The sequence below is a fragment of the Argentina silus genome (genome assembly GCF_951799395.1).
Source record: "Argentina silus genome assembly, chromosome: 17".
NCBI classification, from domain to species: domain Eukaryota; kingdom Metazoa; phylum Chordata; class Actinopteri; order Argentiniformes; family Argentinidae; genus Argentina; species Argentina silus.
This window is the reverse complement of record NC_139671.1, coordinates 12,355,752-12,377,912: the sequence shown is the minus strand read 5'-3', so window position 1 is coordinate 12,377,912 and position 22,161 is coordinate 12,355,752. Positions and strand designations below refer to the sequence as shown.

The 22,161-nt window shown below is 43.7% G+C and overlaps 3 protein-coding genes across 5 annotated transcripts; all 3 read left to right on the top strand.

The window, feature by feature from the left end:
- Window positions 1-6,018: 6,018 nt before the first annotated feature.
- LOC310817849 (placenta growth factor-like) lies at window positions 6,019-8,539 on the top strand. Its single transcript, XM_083688565.1, has 6 exons — window positions 6,019-6,139; window positions 6,444-6,640; window positions 6,816-6,895; window positions 7,010-7,039; window positions 7,135-7,203; window positions 7,428-8,539. Exons 2-6 carry the CDS (start codon window positions 6,446-6,448, stop codon window positions 7,450-7,452), a joined length of 399 nt encoding a protein of 132 aa, XP_083544691.1. The 5' UTR covers window positions 6,019-6,139; window positions 6,444-6,445; the 3' UTR covers window positions 7,453-8,539.
- Window positions 8,540-8,934: 395 nt separating this feature from the next.
- On the top strand, window positions 8,935-14,409 carry cipcb (CLOCK-interacting pacemaker b). Its single transcript, XM_083688537.1, has 4 exons — window positions 8,935-9,189; window positions 9,810-9,987; window positions 10,129-10,313; window positions 11,093-14,409. Exons 2-4 carry the CDS (start codon window positions 9,879-9,881, stop codon window positions 11,999-12,001), a joined length of 1,203 nt encoding a protein of 400 aa, XP_083544663.1. The 5' UTR covers window positions 8,935-9,189; window positions 9,810-9,878; the 3' UTR covers window positions 12,002-14,409.
- A 438-nt stretch (window positions 14,410-14,847) lies between these two features.
- On the top strand, window positions 14,848-21,888 carry znf410 (zinc finger protein 410). 3 transcript variants are annotated; one of them, XM_083689014.1, is made up of 12 exons: window positions 14,848-14,906; window positions 15,238-15,347; window positions 15,453-15,504; window positions 16,478-16,610; window positions 16,879-17,067; window positions 18,842-19,069; window positions 19,382-19,541; window positions 19,766-19,947; window positions 20,085-20,174; window positions 20,471-20,590; window positions 20,853-20,972; window positions 21,166-21,888. In XM_083689014.1, the coding sequence occupies exons 3-12, from the start codon at window positions 15,472-15,474 to the stop codon at window positions 21,264-21,266; spliced, it is 1,356 nt and encodes a 451-aa protein (XP_083545140.1). In that variant the 5' UTR covers window positions 14,848-14,906; window positions 15,238-15,347; window positions 15,453-15,471; the 3' UTR covers window positions 21,267-21,888. The 3 variants fall into 3 exon arrangements, with proteins under 3 accessions (XP_083545140.1, XP_083545141.1, XP_083545139.1); XM_083689015.1 differs by having other exon boundaries at window positions 14,859-14,940; window positions 18,842-19,057; XM_083689013.1 differs by having other exon boundaries at window positions 14,859-14,940.
- The last annotated feature ends 273 nt before the right edge of the window (window positions 21,889-22,161 follow it).

Genomic DNA, 22,161 nt, shown 5'->3' with positions numbered 1-22,161 from the left:
CGTCTCTCAATCTTGGCAGCATTCTGACTGAGTGCTAGAGATATTGTCTTGAAAACATGCCCTACTCCCCAAGATTGTATTAGTGGATTGTACGGAAAAGTTCCCATTATCATTTAATTTTCATTCCTGATTATTACACCTGATTTTGAGTTATACACGTCTTTTAAGTTGTGTGAAAGGCCATATGGTCAAGTATACATTTGTGTGAATAGTTGAAAGGTCCACATACACCAACCTCTCAGACGACCCTTTCCCAGAGTGTGGCGACCAGACAGTCATGCTCTCTCAGTGCCGGTCAAGTCCACATCTGGAGACATGGAGTTGGGTATCCCATGGAGGATCATATAGAGATGTCCCACCTGCTGTTGCTCGGCCTTGGGGACACCCCTCCACCCACTCCACCCACCCTTCATGTCTTGTCCTCCCTCCCCCCTCCATATGCCCCTCCATGGAGACTTGGATTGAGCTGGGACTTGGGCGTCAACACAGTTCCCAGGGACAGGAAGCAGCTGCTGTCTCTCTGACCCCTGCCATAGGACCCTGAGTGGGAAGTTGACTCATTGACTCCTATATAGTGCTACTAGAATCACGAATATGAGAGTCTACCATGTACATCAGAATATCAGAGAAATTACATTAAAGGAGACACACAGTGTGTGTGTGTGTGTGTGTGTGTGTGTGTGTGTGTGCGTGTGTGCGTGTGTGCGTGTGTGTGTGTGTGTGTGTATATGTGTATGTGTGCCAGAACTTAATTAAGAGCTCAGTGTTAGTCTGTGGCTGACGTCCTGCTCATTATTCATAAGATTAATGAACACACTCATGTATGAGTGTGGGGAATGAGACCAAACAACCCATTATCGCTGTATCAGATGAGTGAGATCAGTGAAAAGTGGGGGATCGTCTTCCCCGGCTATCTCGACAAACAGACCAAAACAGACCAACCTAATTAGCTCATAAATCACTCTGGGTTTAATAACAGATCTGTATGATGATTCCACAAGACTAGCACCAGAAATTGTATTCATTATCAGGTGTGAGATCAATTTTTGTTTTTAATAATAACAGAGTTGTATTATTTTAATGGATGGACGGGTATGTACTCTGTATGCAGGTGGGAACCCTGCTCTATGAGCTGAACAAACACACTGTAATATAGAGTGATTTCACACTCAGCACCTGTTGTGAAGGAGCAGAGAAATATCCTCCACCACAGAGAGTATTGACGAAACAGCCTCAGTTCGGAAATCTCTCTACCTATGTTTGTGACTCACCTAATAAACCAAATTCATTTTCATAAGACATATGTATCACCAGTGGGTACTGACTGAGCCACCATAAGGGAAACACTTCTTTAACCTGAACTCGTTAGGGGGCAGCCACGGAGGAGGGTTCTGAGGTGTGTCTCAGACAGTCTGTTTGTATTGTTTATGTACGCTGGCCCCCAGACTGTGGTCTCTCAGGTCTGGGCACAGACACAGACATAAGGTTATCATCCTCACTGCTCCAACTATGAGCAGAATGTCTGCCAGGGATCCTCCTTCATTCCTGCAGGCCTGAAAAAGCACAGTGACACATACAAGCAGATAAACTATGTTTATGTCTGTCACTGTAACAGATAGGGTGGGTTCCTGCTTGCCACTGTAAAGAAGAGCTTAACTGTCATGGGGTGAAAAGTACTAGCCATCCACTGTAACCTGGGTGGTAAATCATCTCTTACTCTAGAAATTGATTTGTCATGATAATGTGCTGATTAGTACCTTTAGAGGTTGAGCATCATTCATTTTGCTGAGCTTGTATGTGAGGGGGGAATGGAGGTATATGTAGTGTATACCAAAATTACAGAGTATGATAACAAACCAGCTAGTACAGAGGCTGGGTTGAGTTAGGTATGATATGAAAGTTATTTCTCAGGAATAGAGAATCCCCAGTGATACACTTCATAAGGTATCCTTAGAAGAGGGATGGGAGGGAGGGGGGTAGGAGAGAGAGAGAGAGAGAGAGAGAGAGAGAGAGAGAGAGAGAGAGAGAGAGAGAAAGAGAGAGAGAGGTCACTGCCTGGAACACATCCTCCGAGCACTTCCATAATGGAAAAACTGAATTTCACATTTTCAGTATGATAAAGTTTGGCTTGCATCATTCTGTCCTATTAAATCGATTCTCGTTTGATGACACCTCTGTCAGCGATGGTCACTGAGCGAGCGTTCAATCTCTTCCAAGCTCGCGTCTTTTTTTGCGCGTGACAATGCGCCCATCTCGTCACCTTGAACTCACGCCTGTTGCTGTTGATCACTGGTTGTCTATGAAATATCGACAATTTTAACAACTTGACAACGAAAAAGTTAATTCTCTCCCTTCAAGATGAATCTCGTCGGCGTCTCGCAGATTTTAACCACTCTTCTGCTTCAGTTGTCACCTGTTCAGGTAAATCCTATTCCAGATTCCCTCTAAAGTATGAATTGCTGAAGATTTATACCGTCTGGCATAATATGTGTTATAAATCATGGTAAGGGGAGTCGGACGTGCAATTGTATATCGATGTGAAATTGGACTATTTGGTAGGCTATTTCAATGACAGAACTTAAAAAGTTATCCCAGTAAGCATTTTAAGAGGTTCACATCGTAAAATGCACTGCGTTTCTGCTTTTAGTCCATGTTTGGAGTTATAGATTGGTCTATAACTAAATGAAGCAAATATAGGAATCATAGCAGCAATGCCTTAAAATATTAAGTGTAGGGGACATTATTGTATGATATGTGTTGCTCTCCCCTCATTTTACATGGCATCTACCATTCCTCAGTCATTTTCTGTCCGTTATTTCAGATGCTGGTCCAACTGCATATAGGATTAAGCCAGGGGTTCCCAAACTTTTTTGTCTCGCGACCCCAAATTGACATTAATAATTTACTGTGAACCCAATCAACTTGATTGCAAGCTATGCCAACACATTACAACGATATCCAAGTGTATTCTAATGAACTTAAATATGCTCTAATTGGATGGATTTGAACCCCAAAACAATATAGGCTCCAGGTGCAATACACAGACATTGTTAGTCTTCATATAAAATACAAATGTTTGTGTCTTATTTATCAAATCATAGAGGTCATTTTTTCTTGATTTTCTCATGGGACCCCAATTTTATATCAGGAGACCCCACATGAGGTACCTACCCCAAGTTTGGGAACTACTGGATTCTTCCCTCTTATGCTCTCTGGCTATCTCTTCTCTGACCCTAAATGAACACCTGCATGTGGTGTTAGAGGTTTCCTGGGATCTGCAGTTCAGTTTATAGTGGCGTTTATACTGGGATGTTTACAGTGTTGTTTATGGTGGCTATGTGACACTAACTATTTATGTGTACACATATTTACACAACCATGGGTCCACAGACACAGCTGTGGTGCCAACCACTTGGGATTGAACACATCTATGCAATAAAGAGACTGATGTTGTTTACATATCTGAAGTCTGGAGTCTGGAAGTCAGACTCTTATCATTGTAGAATCAACTTAGCTACATATCGGGATGGAACTCAGAGATACGAATGTGGGGTTCTCGATAATAAAAGCAGTATGATGAAGGGAGGGCTCTTGGGGACCACAGAACCGTAGCCCCTTGCTTGAGTCCCATGGATGTAGCGCTAGCAGTGTCTCTTTCAACATGCAGGTGCTTCCTTCTCTTCTAGGCTCCCTGACCCTGAGAGATAAAGGCATAACACCCAGCAGGGGTGCACTGTAGTGTCTTAGGGGGAACAGCTTAAGTGGGGCTTGAACTAGCAACCCTGCTATGTCAGCACATTACTACCCACTGTGCCATAAAAGTTCAGACCTCTTGGCAGATGCAGTAGTAGAGTAGTCGGCTTAAATACTACACTCTTACAACTCCCGCTGTGAGGCTATACAATTAGAAAATATTTTCCAGCTCCCCAGACGATTTACATTTTCATCTCCTCATGATTTACAACCCCTCCTCATTTCAGAATAAACCACAGACAGCGTTACATTCCATGTTCCCCACCCATTTGTCTTTGTTTAGAGTACTTTATCCCCAAGGGAATGTTGTACAGACCTAATGAGGATATCTCCCTTACGAGGTGGATGTGGAGATAAAGTAAGGTGCCATTAATCATAGGTTTACTCTGAAGCAGCCGACCACGGCCTCCCCCTCATACACAGGGGTGTGTGGCTCTGGGTAGAACTTGCCCACATGACACAGATCTAAGATCAGCTTACTTTCCGCAAAACTCTAACCTCACAAACACAACTATACTTAATCAGCACCTGGAGAAAATTCATCACAGACTCAGTTAGTTTGTGTGTGCTCAAATGGCCCTGAACTTGGAACAGAACCAGCTGAAACACATATATTCCCCACAGGAGGTTGTGTGTAATGGAGGATTGTTAGAGAGGGGAGAATGGTGTGATTTATTGACGCCATTGAAACAAGCCCAGATGGGGCTACTGAAACCATGAGGGGAATAAAACATCAAAACCCCACAAATATATATTTATTAGTGTCTCTGCATCGCCCCAGACAGCGGATGTGACATTTATAAAAGACAACGAGAGAGAGAGAGTTAGAGAGAGAGAGAGAGAGAGAAGAGAAGAGAGAGAGAGAAGAGAGAGTGAAGAGAGAGTGAAGAGAGAGTGAGAGAGAGAGAGAGAGAGAGAGAGAGAGAGAGAGAGAGAGAAGAGAGAGAGAGAGAGAGAGAGAGAGAGAGAGAGAGAAGAGAGAGAGAGAGAGAGAAGAGAGAGAGAGAAGAGAGAGAAGAGAGAGTGAAGAGAGACTGAGAGAGACAGTCAGACAGATAACAGAGACAGACAGACACCTTGCCCCCAAGACTCTACGCTACGTGAGAAACAAGAAGCCATAACAATAAGTTGATGTTATACTGTATATTTCAGTGTTTGATAAAGACTTTTGTCTGTATAGATTTATGATGTTTGAGCAGCTTTAATTAAGTTCTTTGTGTCTATTTTCACTGTCACCCACTGGGTAGTCTCACTGGCGTCTAGCCGTCTGGACTTCCTCCCGAAGATCTCCCGTACATGACCAATCAAAGTGCCTCCAGCTGGATTAGTCTGCACCCGGACTTTGGTGCAATGCATCTCTGCCTAGCTCAGGGCATGTAGGGCACACAAACCCCCTACTGGGTGTTATATGTATCTGGAGTCAAGGGTGACTACCCAAAAACTATGATGGCTCTGTGCAGGAGCACAAATCAATGGGTCCTTGCTATTGTCTGTGAGCACTGTCTGTTACAGTTAAGCCTTGTATGTATTTGTTTATGTTCCTGTTTCGTGACCCGAGATATGTCATTCTCTGTTCAAACAAAGACATACAGGAGCGACAAACGCACGCACGCACGCACGCACGCGCGCACACACACACACACACACACACACACACACACACACACACACACACACCCTGTGATGTATTCATGCATTCATTGAAACCAGAACAGTCCATACATGGTCCTTTCATAGCAAGACTATGCACAGTTTATTAAAACAGCATGTGTATCATTCTTCACGGCATCTTTGGGTTTATGTCAACAATGATTTCATATGAACTGTAGACTCTCATTGGACCTCAAAAAGTCCCTGAGCCCACAGCATCCTGAGTTCATGGATGAAGAGGATCAGAGGGAAATTCAGCAGCACCCAGAGAGACAGATCTCTACACCTGGGGATGCTATGACAAGTTAGAGGCCCTAACTGGATTTGTTTGGGTTGGCATGTTAGTGTTTGCAGAGGCTTAGAATATGTTTTTGGTAGAACTTAAGCTTGTGTAGGTTCATAGTTAAAGTGGTCAGGAAGTGCTCTTTTTTTTTAATGATATTCTGGTATTTTCATTCTACCCTGTTGTTTGAGCTGCATATAAGCTCTGCAGCGCCTATGTTCATGGTGGTGATATCCTCTTTCTGCCACTAGAGGGTGGTCATCAGCTACATAATGGCATGGCAATGATATTGGTCATATCTGTTGAGACAGTATGGTTATCAGTATGGGTGTCACTCTTGAGTATGTTTTCTCTGTTATGATCATCTGCTTTTTATGTCTAAATCATAACCTCTATCTGTTTTTACCTTTGTTTTGCAGAATTCTCTCCCCCAAGTTGAGACTCGCTCTAGAGGTAAGGGCCATTTCCAGTTCATCAAACACTGCAAATGCACACTGAAGCCCAAAGGCTTTATCACATAAGATAACAGTAGATTCATTAGAGTAGTGGTTATCTACTGTTTGTACTGTGACCCACCTAAAGCTATTGAAACTCTTGACCGATTGATTAAGCTAAGCAAAATAAGTCACATGACTTAGTTACTGTCTAGCCAGTAGCAACTTTAAAGGAGAAAAAACAGCAGTTCAAGTTAAGTTGTCTGTCAGGTGTCCTGAGGGACCGCCTCTCTCCACCATGTGCTCCACCTCTCTCAATGCAGTGATGCTGTTCCGTGAGGTGTGGGGGAGGAGCCTGTGTCACTCAATGGAGCGATTGGTGGATGTAGAGCAGGAGTACCCTGGAGGGGTGGAACACATGTTTAGCCCCGCCTGTGTTCCGCTTTGGCGATGTTCCGGTTGCTGTGGTGACGAGAACCTGGAGTGCCAACCCACACACACACGCAACGTCACCATGCAGGTGTGTTTGTGCTACCTGATGCCAAAACTCACTCACTCATGGAGTACAAGAAAAAAACAGGCACATTTCGGTGCATCACCAGTATGCTGCTGGTATTCCTGAACAGCAGATATTTGTTTATGCATGGTTGTATGGTTTTTTACTTTTTCCCACTCTTCCTCTTTCCATATATAAGCTGTTGAGAATAACTCCTTTTGAGAGGACTGGGCAATACGTGGAGCTGACATTTGTGGAGCATCAGGCCTGTGAATGCAGGTAAGAGACTAAAGCAGGCCTCAAAGCAGAAGGTCCCTTTGAGATTTCTATTGTTGACTTTCAGCTAGATGCTTTCTCTGAGAAAATTGATAAGGCTCATACTCTTGTTTTTAGACCCAGACGGATTCATTTGAATAATGAAAGGTAAATGAGTAAAAATGTATTTCTTCCATTGCCTTTTAAATATATCACTGTTGATGGCAGACTGGCTGATGTGTCACGCCTTCTCTCTTCCCCAGCAGGAGTCATTCAGGCAGGAGCAGACCTAGGAGGAGGAAGCACAGGAAGGGAGCCAGAGACCGTGGCAAGTAAGTGCTACACTGCTCTGACACAGATACACACACCACACACAGATACACACACAGATAAAGTACACAGACAGCCACACAAATACACAGACAAGGACACAGACAGACAGACAGACAGACAGACAGACAGACAGACAGACAGACAGAGTACAGTAGAGTAGAGTGTAGTAGAGTAGAGTAGAGTATTGAGTGTTTATTCCCTAACTGTGTTTGTCCTTCCACAGGTGTCAGCAACACCCACACGGCTAGGTGGATCCTTGTTACTTTAGAACTCTGACCAATCACCACTGAGCTAAGGATGAATTAATTTGGTTCTGGGGGCGATCAACAAATACCCACTTACATGTATCATACCCCTCAGACATCAGACACTCAATCTGACTCACCTTGAAATACCTATACCCAGATACCCATTCTCATACCCAACCCACAGATGCTTAAACCTACCCATTTTCTACCCAACAACCATGTACCAGACATCAACTTTTCAGACACCCAAATACCGGATACCTATGAGGTTGATGAATTTGACACTTTTTTGGCAGCTTTCTTTAGTAGCAGAGGCTCCACTCCTAATAGGTACAGAAGATATGGTATACAGATATACTGATGGACAACAGAAGATAAGCAGTTGCCAAGGGACAGGGGTTTAAGCCGGCACCACCTGACCTGAAGTATTGTTCCTGAACAACAGTGGGATAATGGGTGGATTTAGGAAGAAACAAGACACCTTCATAGTAACTTTATATAGTTTTGCACTCTTTAGACCATACTGTATCATAACACAAGGTGAATTACTGCATAACCAAATGGATAATGGAGAACGTCAGATAAAACTTGAGATAGCTGAGGAAATGTACAGGCCTAATGATGGAACTTGACATTTGTTTGGTACACATTTAGAAAAAACTGCTTTCGGCTCTAACTTTAATTAGACAAACAGCAAAGAGTAACAAACATATGAATGTGTTAAAATGTACATGAATAAAAGTACTAATTCATGTTATTTAATGTATCTGTATCAGACAACATGCATGCATGACATTTGGGGCTTTTGAATGTCAATACAGTTTATGATGTCCTTATCTGGAGAATGTGCTGCGATCACTGACGTTTATTGGATAGGAGAAAAGATCGAATTGTTTGTCTCAATGTGTGGTTCAGTTTATTCATGTGTGCGTGCGTGTGATTGTGTGTGTGTTCCAAGAAATTTGTAGAGGTTTGCATAAATGCATTTTATAGTAATACAGAACAAAATATACAATATTGATTTACGAAGCCTGTAATATAGAATAGATGATACAATGTAGACCTACAATACAATATTGATCTGCAAATAAATTGATCCTATGGTTATTCTGTATCTAATGGTACTTTTTATACAGTAACATCTGAGCATCGAGAGTCCTGTGTGGGACAAACTCTGTCTCAGAACTATTATGTAACGCATCAACGGATTCCCCGTGAAATGCGTGTACTGTACTGTACAGTACACCTCTCAAGTCCCGTCGGCGCCTGAACACAATGTCCTGAACATGCCACACTTTTGGTGTTTGGTCACGTTTTCTGGCTTGGTACCAAAACATTGGCCAATAGGAAGGCCCGAAATGCTGAAAGTGGGCGAGATAAACGACCCAAAGACTGTGACGTGTCCACGCTCAGTACACACGGCCACGCCCCAGACTTCCAAATATGGATAGGTACGCTACAAAGAATGTCAGGTCTCGTGTGTCTCCTCCTGCTTTTCACCGACTGAGAACATTGTTGATCTTTGGGAACAAACTTCACGATTAAGGAAATCGAATCACATCGGATTATTCTTAGCATTGCGCTTTGCATGTGAGCTAGCTGTCAAGAACTGTCAGGGGACACTGGGGACTAGTCCAGTGCACAGCACCGTCTACAGTGGTGCCCATTTCTAGACAACGCTTACAACCCAGACAGTCAACAGAGACGGACTTGCGGAAACACCGCGCGAATCTTAAGGTAGGACGAGGCGTGTGTTTTTGAGGTCTCAATTCATGTGGATGCATTGTCTTGTGTTCTGTTTTGATCAGTTAGAGGAAGTGCTAAGTAAACAATGTGTTTGTCTGGCAAGGTGGTGTGTAGCGGAAAAAAGAGAATCAGGGACGAACTAGCTAGCTTTATGCTTAGCTAGCTAAGTCTCGAAATATGACCTCTTTGCTGCTTTAGCAGTGCTACATGACATTCATTTGCTAGCCAGTTAGCGCCTTGTTAACTCTCGAGCTAGCTAACAACAGTAGCCCCCAGCGAGTCAGTGTCACTGTCTGGCTGTTATGTTGCTTTAAAGGTGCAATTTGTGATCCGAACAACAACAAAGCGGGCTCCCACCCACATTTTTGGTGAACAGCTGAGGGATGGGCTGGAGAAATGTAACCACTCTCAATTTTATAGACAGAGCGATGGATGCAAGATAAATTAAAATTAAAATGATAGTTTTAACCATGTTTTGAAGCTATACAGTGTTTGGAGAAAACAATGTTTTACAGACAATGAAAAACAAGCTTATATTTTGAGGTAAGACCGTTGATTTCGCTTAAATAGGTGATTACAGCTCTAAACATTTTATTCAATACTTTGAACAGGTTTCCCTGCCAGTTGGATGTGCGGATGTGGTTGTGGTCTGTGCTTGAGTGACAAGGCCATTGGGAGAAATGACTAGCAAACGGAAGGCAGAAGGCCACTCCAGGACCATGGGCAAACAGCGCACTACGAACTCTGGGGGTTCCAGAACAGAGTCGGAGAGGGACTCTGGATTCTCAGGTTAGTCTCCAGTGGTTTCCTTCCTCAACTGTGTACATGTCTCCTGCATTTAGCCTCCAGTGATATTTCTTTCCCAACCATGTACCCATTTCCTCCATTCCTCTATCATACACTGAACGTCTCCTCTTCTCCCCGCTGCAGATGCGGGCTCTGAGCACATGAGCACAGTGGACAAGACGGACTCTGAGGCTTCACATCGCTCTGTGGCTCAGCGAGGGTCTCAGCACTCTGGCTCTGGGTCTCAGACCTCTCAGCTGGCTGTGGTGGGGGGCTCCTACCCCAGCATGTCCCCCATGATCATCATGAATAACGTCCTCCTAAAGCAGGTAGGCCTACTCAAGACCTGACAAACTGTTTAGGTGCAGCTCAATATTCCAAAGTGGCTTCCTCTAGCCCCACTATTGTCAAAGTGGGGTACGTGGATCGATGTAGGGGGTACGCAAAATAAGTCTGTGATTTACCTTCCCAAACAGTCCTTTTGAATAGCCGACTGCAGTCTCAGTACCAAAAATAAATGCATGCACCCTATCCAACAGAATAATATTATCACAATGTCTAATATGTAAGGGGTAATGTTCATAGAATATCAATTAGGCTACAAAATAACCGACAGGGGGTACATGACTGTTAAAAGTTTGGGAACCACTGCTCTAGCCGCATCTGCACTGACTTGACACGCGTGAAAGCAAATCGTCATTGGCACGGTAACCACCATATTGCTTTCACCTGTTCTGCGTGTTCTGATCAGTGAAGCTAAAGGAGAAGCCACTTTACACCATTTTGATTCACTTCTCAGTTGCTGACTAGAGCAGAGCTCCAGTCCAGGCTTTCACACTCTGCTCCCAATTGTATACGTTTTGAATTGAGCTGAAATGTTCTGTCCTGAGTCCTGACATTGTTGTTTCAGTTGAGTGGAATGCAGTATAAGCTATGAAAAGCATTTGGTCAATTCACTAGCAACGCACATGGCAGAATAGTTTCTTTCTTTATTTTCTGTTTTTTAGCAACAATCTTCTGTCAGTTTTCATTGCATAGTATGTAGCATTTACAGTATTGGTTATGGTGGGATTAATCTGTGTGTATTGTGACTGTGTTGTCTCTCTAGCCCGGCCCAGCTGTGGAGGTGGTTCAGCCGGTGGTCCAGCAGCCTCAGGTGGTCTTCCTCCAGCCGGTGGTCTCTCAGCGGACCCCCTCCGTTATCAAGGAGGGGTCAGCCAAACGCCGGCGCCCCAAGAAGTACCTCCCCATCCTCAAGTCCTACCCCAAAATAGCCCCCCACCCTGGGGACAGCTCCAGCTCCTCAGGGCGAGGGAGTTCTTCCTCCTTTTCCTCAGGCTCTGAAAGGGGCAGCAGTTCAGTCTCCAGCTTCCGGGAGCGCCATCATCATAGAGACAAGCCCCATAAGAGGCACCTGTCTGGCAGCTCTTGTAGCTCTAGCGCTACCGTCCCCTGTCTCCCCCCTCCTCTCAGCTCACTGTCTCCCTCGGCCCAGCAACGGCTCACTCCCACCGTTACAGACTCCAGCACTTGCAGCAGCCCTGCAAAGGACAGGCCCTCCCCGGCTGTCACCAGATCAGAGTTGTTTACCCCTTCCCCCTCCCTGTCCTCAACCCCTTCACACCAGACCGAGGACCCCAACCACAAGACCCAGGCCCTCTTCCTACCACAGCCTGACGATATTAGCAATGATGACAGCTCCCAAGGCGACAGTAACCAGGAAGACAGTGACTCGGGATTCCAGAACAAGAGGAAGCGGTTCTGCAACACATACAACATCCTGAGCAAGTCAGGTCTGCTGGACATCGCGCTCAGAACCAAGGAGCTGCTCCGACAGAACCGCCGCAGTCAGGGCGAACTGGACCGGCTCCGGGAGCACACCAGCCTCTTCCTCCAGACTCTACAGACCGGAGACAGTAGCGTCTGGGCTAAGCTGCAGGCCAGCCTCCAGGAGGAGAACAGAGAGAAAGAGAGGGAGAAAGAGAAGGTTTCCCAGAGCACTTTACAGGCAGATTAGACCCAACCTCAGGCAGACTAATCCTTTACACTGAGATGGGTAGGGCTTGAAGTTGGGGGAGGCTGAGACAGCTGGACCATCAATAATGTGCCCACAATGCTCTCACGCAGACAGATACTCTGACCTATATTATCTCTCTCGCTCTCTCTCTTTACACACACACACACGCTTCCCTTTACCCCAAACCAGGCCAGAGTTTGCTGGAGGCTTGGATCTCTTTTGTAGTCCCCAGCCGAGCTAGACCGCTTCCACTCAAACCACCTCTCTGATTCTCAGTCCTGTCCTCTGTGGCAGTGAGGGTCTTCCATGGGCTGTGTTTCACAGATAAGTTTGTTGCTGCTCTTTAAACTTGATGTTCCCACCAACAGACATTTTAACAAGGCATGGTGGGTTGACATGAAGCATGCAGAGTACAATGTCTTTTAATAAAGCAAGGCATGGCTCAGTGGTTGGGGAGAGTTCTAAGACTGAGGCTCGGCTGGTATTGCTCAAATGAAATACACAATCTAATAAAAATCTCTTTATTGATATGTCTTGAATGATCTACTTAGGTTAACCTAAGCTTTGGCTCATGAATTCAGATACACTGTCGACTGGTTTCACAGGCAAGACTAAAGCTTAGTCCTGGCATCCTCAGTGGCAATTTGCCATTGAAAGTGTGAATTAGTCCAGGACTAGGCTTAAGCCTTGTCTGTGAAACCGGCCCTCAGTGTGCTTAGGGCTCATGCTTTGTCTTTATACAGTATGTACAGAAGAATTTGATGCCTAGGTGTCATAAGAATTTCTGCTGTATTTCAATGTTTTTTCATGTGTGTCATTTCATGTTCTATGGAACCGTATTCTCTTAGCATTCCTACCATGCTTATGGCAGCTCTAGTGCTTAACAACTTTAACGGGGATTGTGGCCATTTACTTGTGACTACTTTTGCCACCCAACCACAGGTAGCATAAAGTTTGAGGGAGTTTGACCTCCCTTTGCTCAAGTGGCTGGATGATGAGTCTGTGCTCTGGTATTCTTTTTTCATTTAAATAAACTGACAGAAATTCCCCAAAATACATTTTGCCGATTTCATCAAAGCATTTCACAGGGCAGATCTTTACTTTATTCAACAAACAAAAAACAAAGACAACCCAAAGATGTGCAACTGTCACTAATGTAGAGTGGGCAGCATTTTTGTTAATTTTATTTTTTTTAATAACATCTGTTGAATTGTCAAATACTTTTGTATATGCACTCAACTATTTGGAATTTAATTCCAAAGCAATGTATACTGAGTAGTAATTCTTTTTTTACCAAGGCAGCTATGACGATTAATTTTAAAAACATTTAACTTGCATAGCTTTTTTTTTTTTCTAAAGGGATGTCTTTTTTATTTGTATATATCAGTCTGTCATTTTAGTCAATGTACATTTGATTAGAAATAACAGCTTGCATACTGTGCACAATCAATGGTAGATTTAAGAGATATTTATACTTTGAATTAATGCCTTCAATTATGTGGGAAGTTACTTCCAAGTATAGTAAGACAAAACAGATGATGTGACAAATCATCTGGTTATTTTATTTATATCCATGAGATTTGTAATAGATCTAGCAACATATCTGTGTTCTGTGTGGTTGTTTAAGGCCTTATTTAGGCATCAGATTTTTATGGTGAAGATTAACTTTTGTTTAGTTGACTTACAAGGACAACTGTCAGGACAACTTGTACATCTTATTTTGGCCTGCATAAAAGCAAGCAAATGGGTTTGTGCCTCAGTTGACACAGAAACAAAGAGGATTATATCATTTTTGCTTTACAGCCTAAATTAATAGTAGAGCTTGATTAATCTGATTAGTGTATAGGTTTGTTCAGTCATTATGACTGAATGACTAGGTGGAAGAGCACACAAACTGAGCTTTCTTATCCATAAGATTCTACAGTAGAATACAATCTAGAAGTCTATAATGCTGTCTCGTAAGGAGTTATCACCTCAAGAAAGCCTTGGGAATTTCTCATTAGGAAGTGCATAGCACCTGTATTTGTTACCACAGGTGAATGTGTAAGTGTGAATGTCTTATTTAACAATGAATACATTTTTTAAGGCTTGACTCGAATTGGGAGTCTTATATTTAAATGATGGCAGCTGTTTTGTATCATTGGTATCCTGCCTTCTCATCTCAAAGACAGATTGTGTGTTGATATTTCTAATCAGTAGGGAAGCGGTAGTAACCAACTAATGATTTACATTTCTGAACAGCCCAAATAGACTTTTCTGTACCAATTGTTTTTATTCTTTGAATTAAACACTTTTGAAAAATACGAATGATTATGTTTATGAGTGGATGGAGGATGAAACACTGTTGTGCAGCTGTTGAAATCAGTTGACGTTTCTGTCTGTGGTGCTTGCTTAATAAATCTAGCTCCAAAGAACATGGTCTCTGTGGTGATACTTACATGATGATATATTTTAGAAGTTGAGAAGATTAATCTATTATACACATGAATCCATTATACATTGTCAGGACACACACTATGTTTTATTGTGACATTTGATGCTGCTTGAAATATATGTTCATATCCATAAAAGGAGCCCAAGTGAACAGAAAATGATGATGCTAAAGGCTCTCTAGATTTCTTTCATAGTTGATCCAGGTAAAGAATACAATCATCTCAGGTTTTAGATAACCGATGGATAGGAAATCTCCACAATCTCTGGTCGTACACTAGTACCACATACCAGTATATTTGGCACAGTGCTTCGAACAGATGATGTTCACATTGCAAGTTGCAACCACTAGATGACAGTAAACAACTCCTGTATTTTGACAAAAAAAAACAAAAGCTAAAATACACGGAAGTATGTGCCCGTCATTTGTCACTCTAGAGTAGCCGTAGAACAGGAAAAGCTTTGCTGCTATTTGGTATTTGACACATTTCTCCAGTTTAAAAAAGAAGGTAGCTAAACATTTGAAAGTAACCTTTTGTGATTCATTTCGTGTCGTGATTCATCAGAGCATTGATAGTAGTAAAGATGTGGAATATTATGAAACTCATAAGGAGCTAATTAACTAAATACACCAGCTGCTACCAGCTAGCTAGCTAGCTAACAACAACAAACTCGGCACCACAGTTCAATCTAATTTCACATTAATTGTTTGGGATAAAAAGCTAAATCTATCATAGCGTACCTACACTGTTTATGTTTTAAGCGGAGATGTATGTTTATATGAAGTACCTTTCTTTACATTGTAGCTAACTGATGAAGATATGGAAGTCTCTATCATGTGCTGTTGAAACCGAGATGTCTCCCACGCAGAACCTGTGACCAACTGGGCATCTCTGAATTAGCAGGTCGATTTGGGGTAAGTGGCTGTCTGGCTGATGAAAGATCTGTGTCGAGTAATGTGCTTATGCAATGACGACACCTCAGCTCAGTCTGATGGATAATTGACACCTTTCCTGTACAGATCTCGCAAGGTGTAATCCATGCTTTCTGATGAGCTTGACTCCAAACCTGAGGTAATTGCACCCACACTATTCACAACACACCCCAATGACATGGTGGTGCGTTCCTTAATAGTGACAGTTCACTCTAAAGAAGACACCATCTTCACTCACTCCCTCTGCACCTCCTGACTCTAACATGCATAGGCCTACACTGCCCAATGTGTCTCTCTCAACCCCTTCCCCCCTCCTCTTTCTCTCTCTCTCTCTCTCTCAGACCGCTCAAACATCATACATCTATACAGACAAAAGTCTTTATCAAACACTGACATATACAGGGTAACATCAACTTTGCGATATCTTCTTGTTTCTCAAGTAGTAAGTTGTTTGAACAGAGAATGACATATCTCGGGTCACGAAACAGGAACATAAACAAACACATACAAGGCTTAACTGTAACAGACAGTGCTCACAGGCAATAGCAAGGACCCATTGATTTGTGCTCCTGCACAGAGCCATCATAGTTTTTGGGTAGTCACCCTTGACTCCAGATACATATAACACCCAGTAGGGCGTTTGTGTGCCCTACATGCCCTGAGCTAGGCAGAGATGCATTGCACCAAAGTCCGGGTGCAGACTAATCCAGCTGGAGGCACTTTGATTGGTCATGTACGGGAGATCTTCGGGAGGAAGTCCAGACGGCTAGACGCCAGTGAGACTACCCAGTGGGTGACAGGGAAAATAGACACAAAGAACTTAATTAAAGCTGCTCAAACATCATAAATCTATACAGACAAAAGTCTTTATCAAACACTTAAATATACAGTATAACATCAACTTATTGTTATGGCTTCTTGTTTCTCACGTAGCGTAGAGTCTTGGGGGCAAGATGTCTGTCTGTCTCTGTTGTCTGTCTGACTGTGTCTCCCACTCTCTCTTCTTTCTCTCTCCCTTCTCTCTCTCTCTTGTGTCTTCTGTGTGTCTCTTTCACACTTGCTCACCCTCTCTCCCTCTCTCCCTCTCCCTCTCTCCCTCTTCCTCTCTCCAGCTGCTGGTTCAGTTTGTGCAGAACGCGTCCATCCCTCTAGGGCAGGGTCTGGAGGACTCTGAGCCCAAACACACCTGCCTGCCTCTGCTGGCCCCCACCGAGAGCTCCCTGTGCAGCCCACTGGAGCTAACAGGTCAGCCAGCATTTTAACAAAGACTGCCACTCTCACTTTGACTTGCATATACTGTAGTAGATTCACTAGTTAGTTCTAATTGACTTCCCCACTGCCCAGCATCAGTTTACATTGTGGATGTAATTGCCTACAAAGTACTACAGTAAGACCGAAAGTAGTTTAGATACAGTATGGGGCATGCATTATAATGCATTGCGGCTTATAAAATGGGGTCCAGTACACAATCTTCATACTCGCTGCTGAACCTGTGCTCTGATTGGTTCCTCAGATGGTGGTCTCAGCCATGCATCTGCGAGGTCGCCATCCCTGTCAGAGTTTGGAGGTGCGGAGCGAAGCCCGCTGGTGGTCCAGACACACCCCCTCCCCCACAGCCCCCCCAGCTCCCCAGCTGTCCTCCACGACCTGCAGCAGTCTGACAGCAACAGCACCTCCTACGTCCTGCTTAACCTCGCCAAAGGTACAGGAGCCCTTCCCTCTGTGCATGCCTGTTTCATTCTCTGTGTTGTGTGTTGTAATGTGAATATGTATGTTGATATGGGTTCTGTACTTTACTGTTCTGTTGTAGGAAATATACGGTTTAATGACATGTTGTTAATTACTTGGAATTATTAATTTAGCTACTATTACTATTATTTGCTACCAAATGAGTACTGTTATTACCTGGAGCCACCAATGTTCTTTTACAGAGTAATTACTTAAGTCAGTCTCATATCAATAATCTGAAGGATATTTGCTATCTCAATTATCTTAGTAAATGTTTTAATTGTTCTTAGAGCCACCATTTGTCAAAGCAAAAGAAAACAACACTTCTTTATAGAAGTGTATTACTAAGCTAAGACAAACAAGATAATATGCATCTTGGAATGCATGATTGTAGTGTAGCATCAAACATAAAAAGAATCAACAATCAAAATACAATCTATATTGTTGTCTATTTACACCTCCTGAGTGGATCAGCTCCAAGGCGTAGGCAGGCTTTGGATTGCAGGGAGTGGTGGCGGATCAGGCTTTAAGTTGCTGAGAGTCCAGCAACTCCCTTTGGCATGGCGTCTGATTGATGGCTCTCTCTGGGATAGACAGCAGGCAGTGAGGCCAGGCTGCAGTGATGTTCTCCTCTCATCAGAGGGGACTCCTTCTCAGCAGGCTAAAGTTAGTTTCACCACCAGTGATGGTTTTGGGAGTTTGTTGTGCTCCGCAGGGCCGGGATGAGCATCAGAACCAGAGTCAGTCTGTTCTTCTTTCGTGTAGAGAGTCAGAGCCTGTTTTGGGCTCCTTTGTCAGAAACCATTCAGAACCCTGTTTTGGGTTCCCTTGTACATTTACATTATATTTACATTTACCTTGTCCAGAACACAGAAGACCAACCAGAATAGGAAGACTCATATTACTTTGTATGGTCTCAGATTGCCTTGTATGATCTTGTATGGTAACCATTGCTCAAAGTTCAGTCAGCACTTTTATACTCCTCCTTCCCTGCAGGAGAGTAGGCGTGGTTGAGTTGTGCTTTGGTTGATGTGATTGGTTGAAGAAGTGTGTGTGTGTGTGTGTGTCACAGTTTATATTTCTCTTGATCATCTTCCATAGAACACAATACACTATGTAATCACCAAACCAACTGTACAATGACTTATGAAACTTTCATATTAAAACACATCTTCAAGAGTCTGAAAGTCACACAGTTACCTCACGTAAAACAGTAGAATTTATTAGGAATGAAATACAGTAACACACAACCTTTTATATAGTTCAACAAATCAATTCCTTGAACTCTTCACAACCCAATAATCACAGTTTTACTCATCAGGATCCTAACAATCTTGTTGTTCTAATAGGGAGACAAGACACAAGACTCATTCCTGTCAGCATCAAGGAATGTAGGTGTTGAGGCAAGGATTGAAAGGCTTGTTGTAAGACATTAAACACATCCCTCCCGTAACGAGATCATTTCTACATCTGTTTCTGGTTTCACAAAGTGTTTGTTTTACGTAGGGAGGGAAAGAAAGTAGGTTACTGAAAAGCAGGGACATCAATCTGTCGAGAGAGGACTCTCCTGCTCTGGGGAATGTGTCTCTGACACCCTATAGTTACTACACTGAACAGTGGTCACAGCGCAGCTTAGGGATGCAAAGCATAATTTCTGAGGAGATGACTCATCATTCCTGTAATGTAATGAGTTTAACAAGGACTCTCTCCGATTCTCTCCTTCTCCCACCCCTCCCTCCCCCCTCCAGGCCTAGCAACCTCTTCAGAGCCCCTGATCTTCTCTGCAGATGGAGCTGAGGAGTTGGAGGATGAGGGCGTCTCGTCAGGGGACTGTGGGGTGGATGGCAGTGCCCCCTGGTACCTGAGGGTACAGGAGCTGGCACACGACAGCCTGATAGCCGCCACACGGGCGCAACTGGCCAAGGATGCCAAGGCCAGCATCGACGCCAGGACTAACACCAACAGTAACACCAACAGTAACACTATATGTTTTGTGTTCCTTTTTCCAGGGTTCTCCCCATTGATGAAAATGATAGAATAACTATCTTTGACAGCCAATGACATTGTTGTTAAAAGCAAAAGCGTTATTATGTTACTCAGTTAATTCAGCTTTTGTTCTCTGCTTATTTTATTTTCCCTTCTCCCTGCTGCTGAATTGATCAATTAAACTCCCAAAAGAATATTTTTAATAAGTCACCAACATAAAAAAAGACACTGACACACTAAAAGGCTGGAGCTGAATACTGCAGATTGATGACATCATCATCTCTCTCTGTTGTGTTGCCTAGGTGACCACATTCCCAGCTTCCCGTCAGAGGGGGGGAAGAGGGAGCAGCCGGGACGTACCAATCGCATGCTCTCCAAGCAGATCCTCCGCTGCTCCTTTGAGGGCTGCTATAGGACCTTTACCTGGCCAGCCCACCTCAAGTACCATCTGAAAACACACAGGTAAGAACACACCCTTGACGCCCCACCTGAGAACACACCCTTGGCACCCCACCTGAGAACACACCCTTGACGCCCCACCTGAGAACACACCCGTGACGCCCCACCTGAGAACACACCCTTGGCACCCCACCTGAGAACACACCCGTGGCACATGCCTCATACCACCTCAAAACACACACATAAGACACTGGTTCATCCTGTAAAAAAAAAAGTGTATTTGTTAGGAACGACCGTACGTTCCGGTGTGGTGCAGAGGGCTGTGGGAAAAGCTTCTACGTGCTGCAGAGGCTGCAGGTCCACATGAGGACTCACAACGGAGACAAACCTTTCATCTGTAAGGAGAAGAACTGTGGCAAGAAATTCACCACCGCAGGAAACCTCAAGAACCACAAACGCACACACACAGGTGAGAGCCAGGAAGGCTTCTAGTGCACACACAACTTGATTTGATTGTGCACTTTACAGTAGTAGAGCATTGACTGTGTGTGTGTGTGTGTGTGTGTGTGTGGGTGTGTGGGGGGGGGGTGTGTGTCATCTCTGTAGGTGAGAAGCCCTTCCTGTGTGAAGCAGATGGCTGTGGGCGCTCCTTCGCTGAGTACTCCAGTCTACGCAAACACATGCTCGTACACTCAGGTGAGTGCAGTACTCTTCACAAGATGAGGGGCGCTCAAAGGGCAGACAAAAGTGGGACTTAATCAACCCGAATCACAGTATTTCCACAGTAGCATATAAACACACTGTACCTTCTTCACCAATGTTTTTCCATAGTCAATCATTCAATCAAACTTAATTTAATTCCCAAGTGTGGTTAAATAGTGTAATGCCTGGGAAAGACACACAGTGATTGCAACATTCTCTCTAACTCGGGCATTTCATCATTGTGATATGGTATAATGTTGCTGTATTAAAACAGTGTGTTTGTTTCCCAGGGGAAAAGCCTCACCAGTGTGGGATCTGTGGGAAGACCTTCTCCCAGAGTGGCAGCAGGAACGTCCACATGAGGAAGAGACACGGAGAGGAGGTGCTCAGCAACGAGGGGAGAGACGCAGGTAACACACACACACACACGTCGTCTTAAGTGGCCACCTTTCCTTCCTTTCATCTGCATTAAAAGAACACGATTTAATAAGCTAAAAGTAGGTGTCAAAAGCCCATCCACTGTTGATTTGCTCTCACTTGCAGAAGCCACTTAAAATGCACTCAAGAGACTCAACAGGGTGTCTGAGGGCTTTGTTCGTCATAGAAGTAGGGATGAGGAGACTGTGTGTGATGTCTTGTCACTGTGGAACTGGTATCTGTCTTCTCTAACAGGAGAAGCACTGACACACAGCAGTTTACTGGAGGCTGACGGGGCGACCGGCGATAACATGGTCACCATGACGACAGGGGTGGAGCCCATGAATCTCCACCATGCCATGTTGAGAGCACAAGGTAGGCACACACACACACACACACACAACCTATCTCTAGCCACCACATACCACCCCAGCCCTCTAACCAACAAAAATGACTTCTATGCATTCAATGAAATGGGGAATGCATTCAGGGAAATGTTGGTTGTTCCATGACCAACTTCAGTCCCTCATGTCTCCTTTTAACTTATGTCTTCTGTTTCTCTTTCCAGGTTCGGCTGACTCTGTGGTGGTTCTCTCTCAACAACATGACCTGGTGACCATGACAACCGCAAGCCACACATATGGAGAAGATGTCGTGGCCTTGTTGTAGCAGACTGTTTGTCAAATCACACCCTATTCCCCATGTAGTACACTACTTGTGACCAGAGTCTGCCAGATAGGGCTCTGGTCAGAAGAAGTGCACTACTGTACATGGGGATTGTTAGACTCACCACTGTCTCTGTAAATAGATTAATCATCTATGGTCAGCCCTGTAGATACTTGTAATTAGCAGCCGATGATGGTTTATTTTGGTAAATGAAAAAGAAAACAGTGAAATGTCATTGGGCTTGTACAAACACCTTTTTTTCTGTAGTTTATAAATGAGGAAATATCAAACGACTTCCAAAGAAATAGTGACACTGATATAAAAAAACAAAAAAATCATGTTTTAATAAAACAAAGTATGTCAATGTATAGATTCCTGAATGTGTCACTTAATGAATTAATTGTGTGAGTATGTCTACAAGCTGTGATCTTTCTTTTGTAAAATTCCATTATTTGGCCTAATTGCTTTATTTCAGTAGCTGAAACAAAAACAACTATTAGAGCAAAATAACATGTTCTATTTTTGTACTCATGTCCCATCATTAGTAAACAGGAATTTACTGTACTTTAAAGACTATCACTTTTTGAGCTGCAATTCAAACAAAGGCACAATATCTGTCTGTGGACAGGCACATTTAAATGTATAATGAAGATAGATTCAATAGTGGTCAAGGTGATATTGAAGGACTTATGTGCGTCAAATCAACAGTAACAACTTTGTTGCAGGTTCAGTCTCCATGCCAGCCCCCAGCGTTTCAGCATCTCCATCAGGTCATAGGAACAGTAATGCACCTACAGATATGCATATCATTTTACCCCGGGAACTGCTCCATTTTCTTACAGCTGTAGCATACTGTAAACACAAATCTAACTACATGTATGTATGGAACCAGCCATTT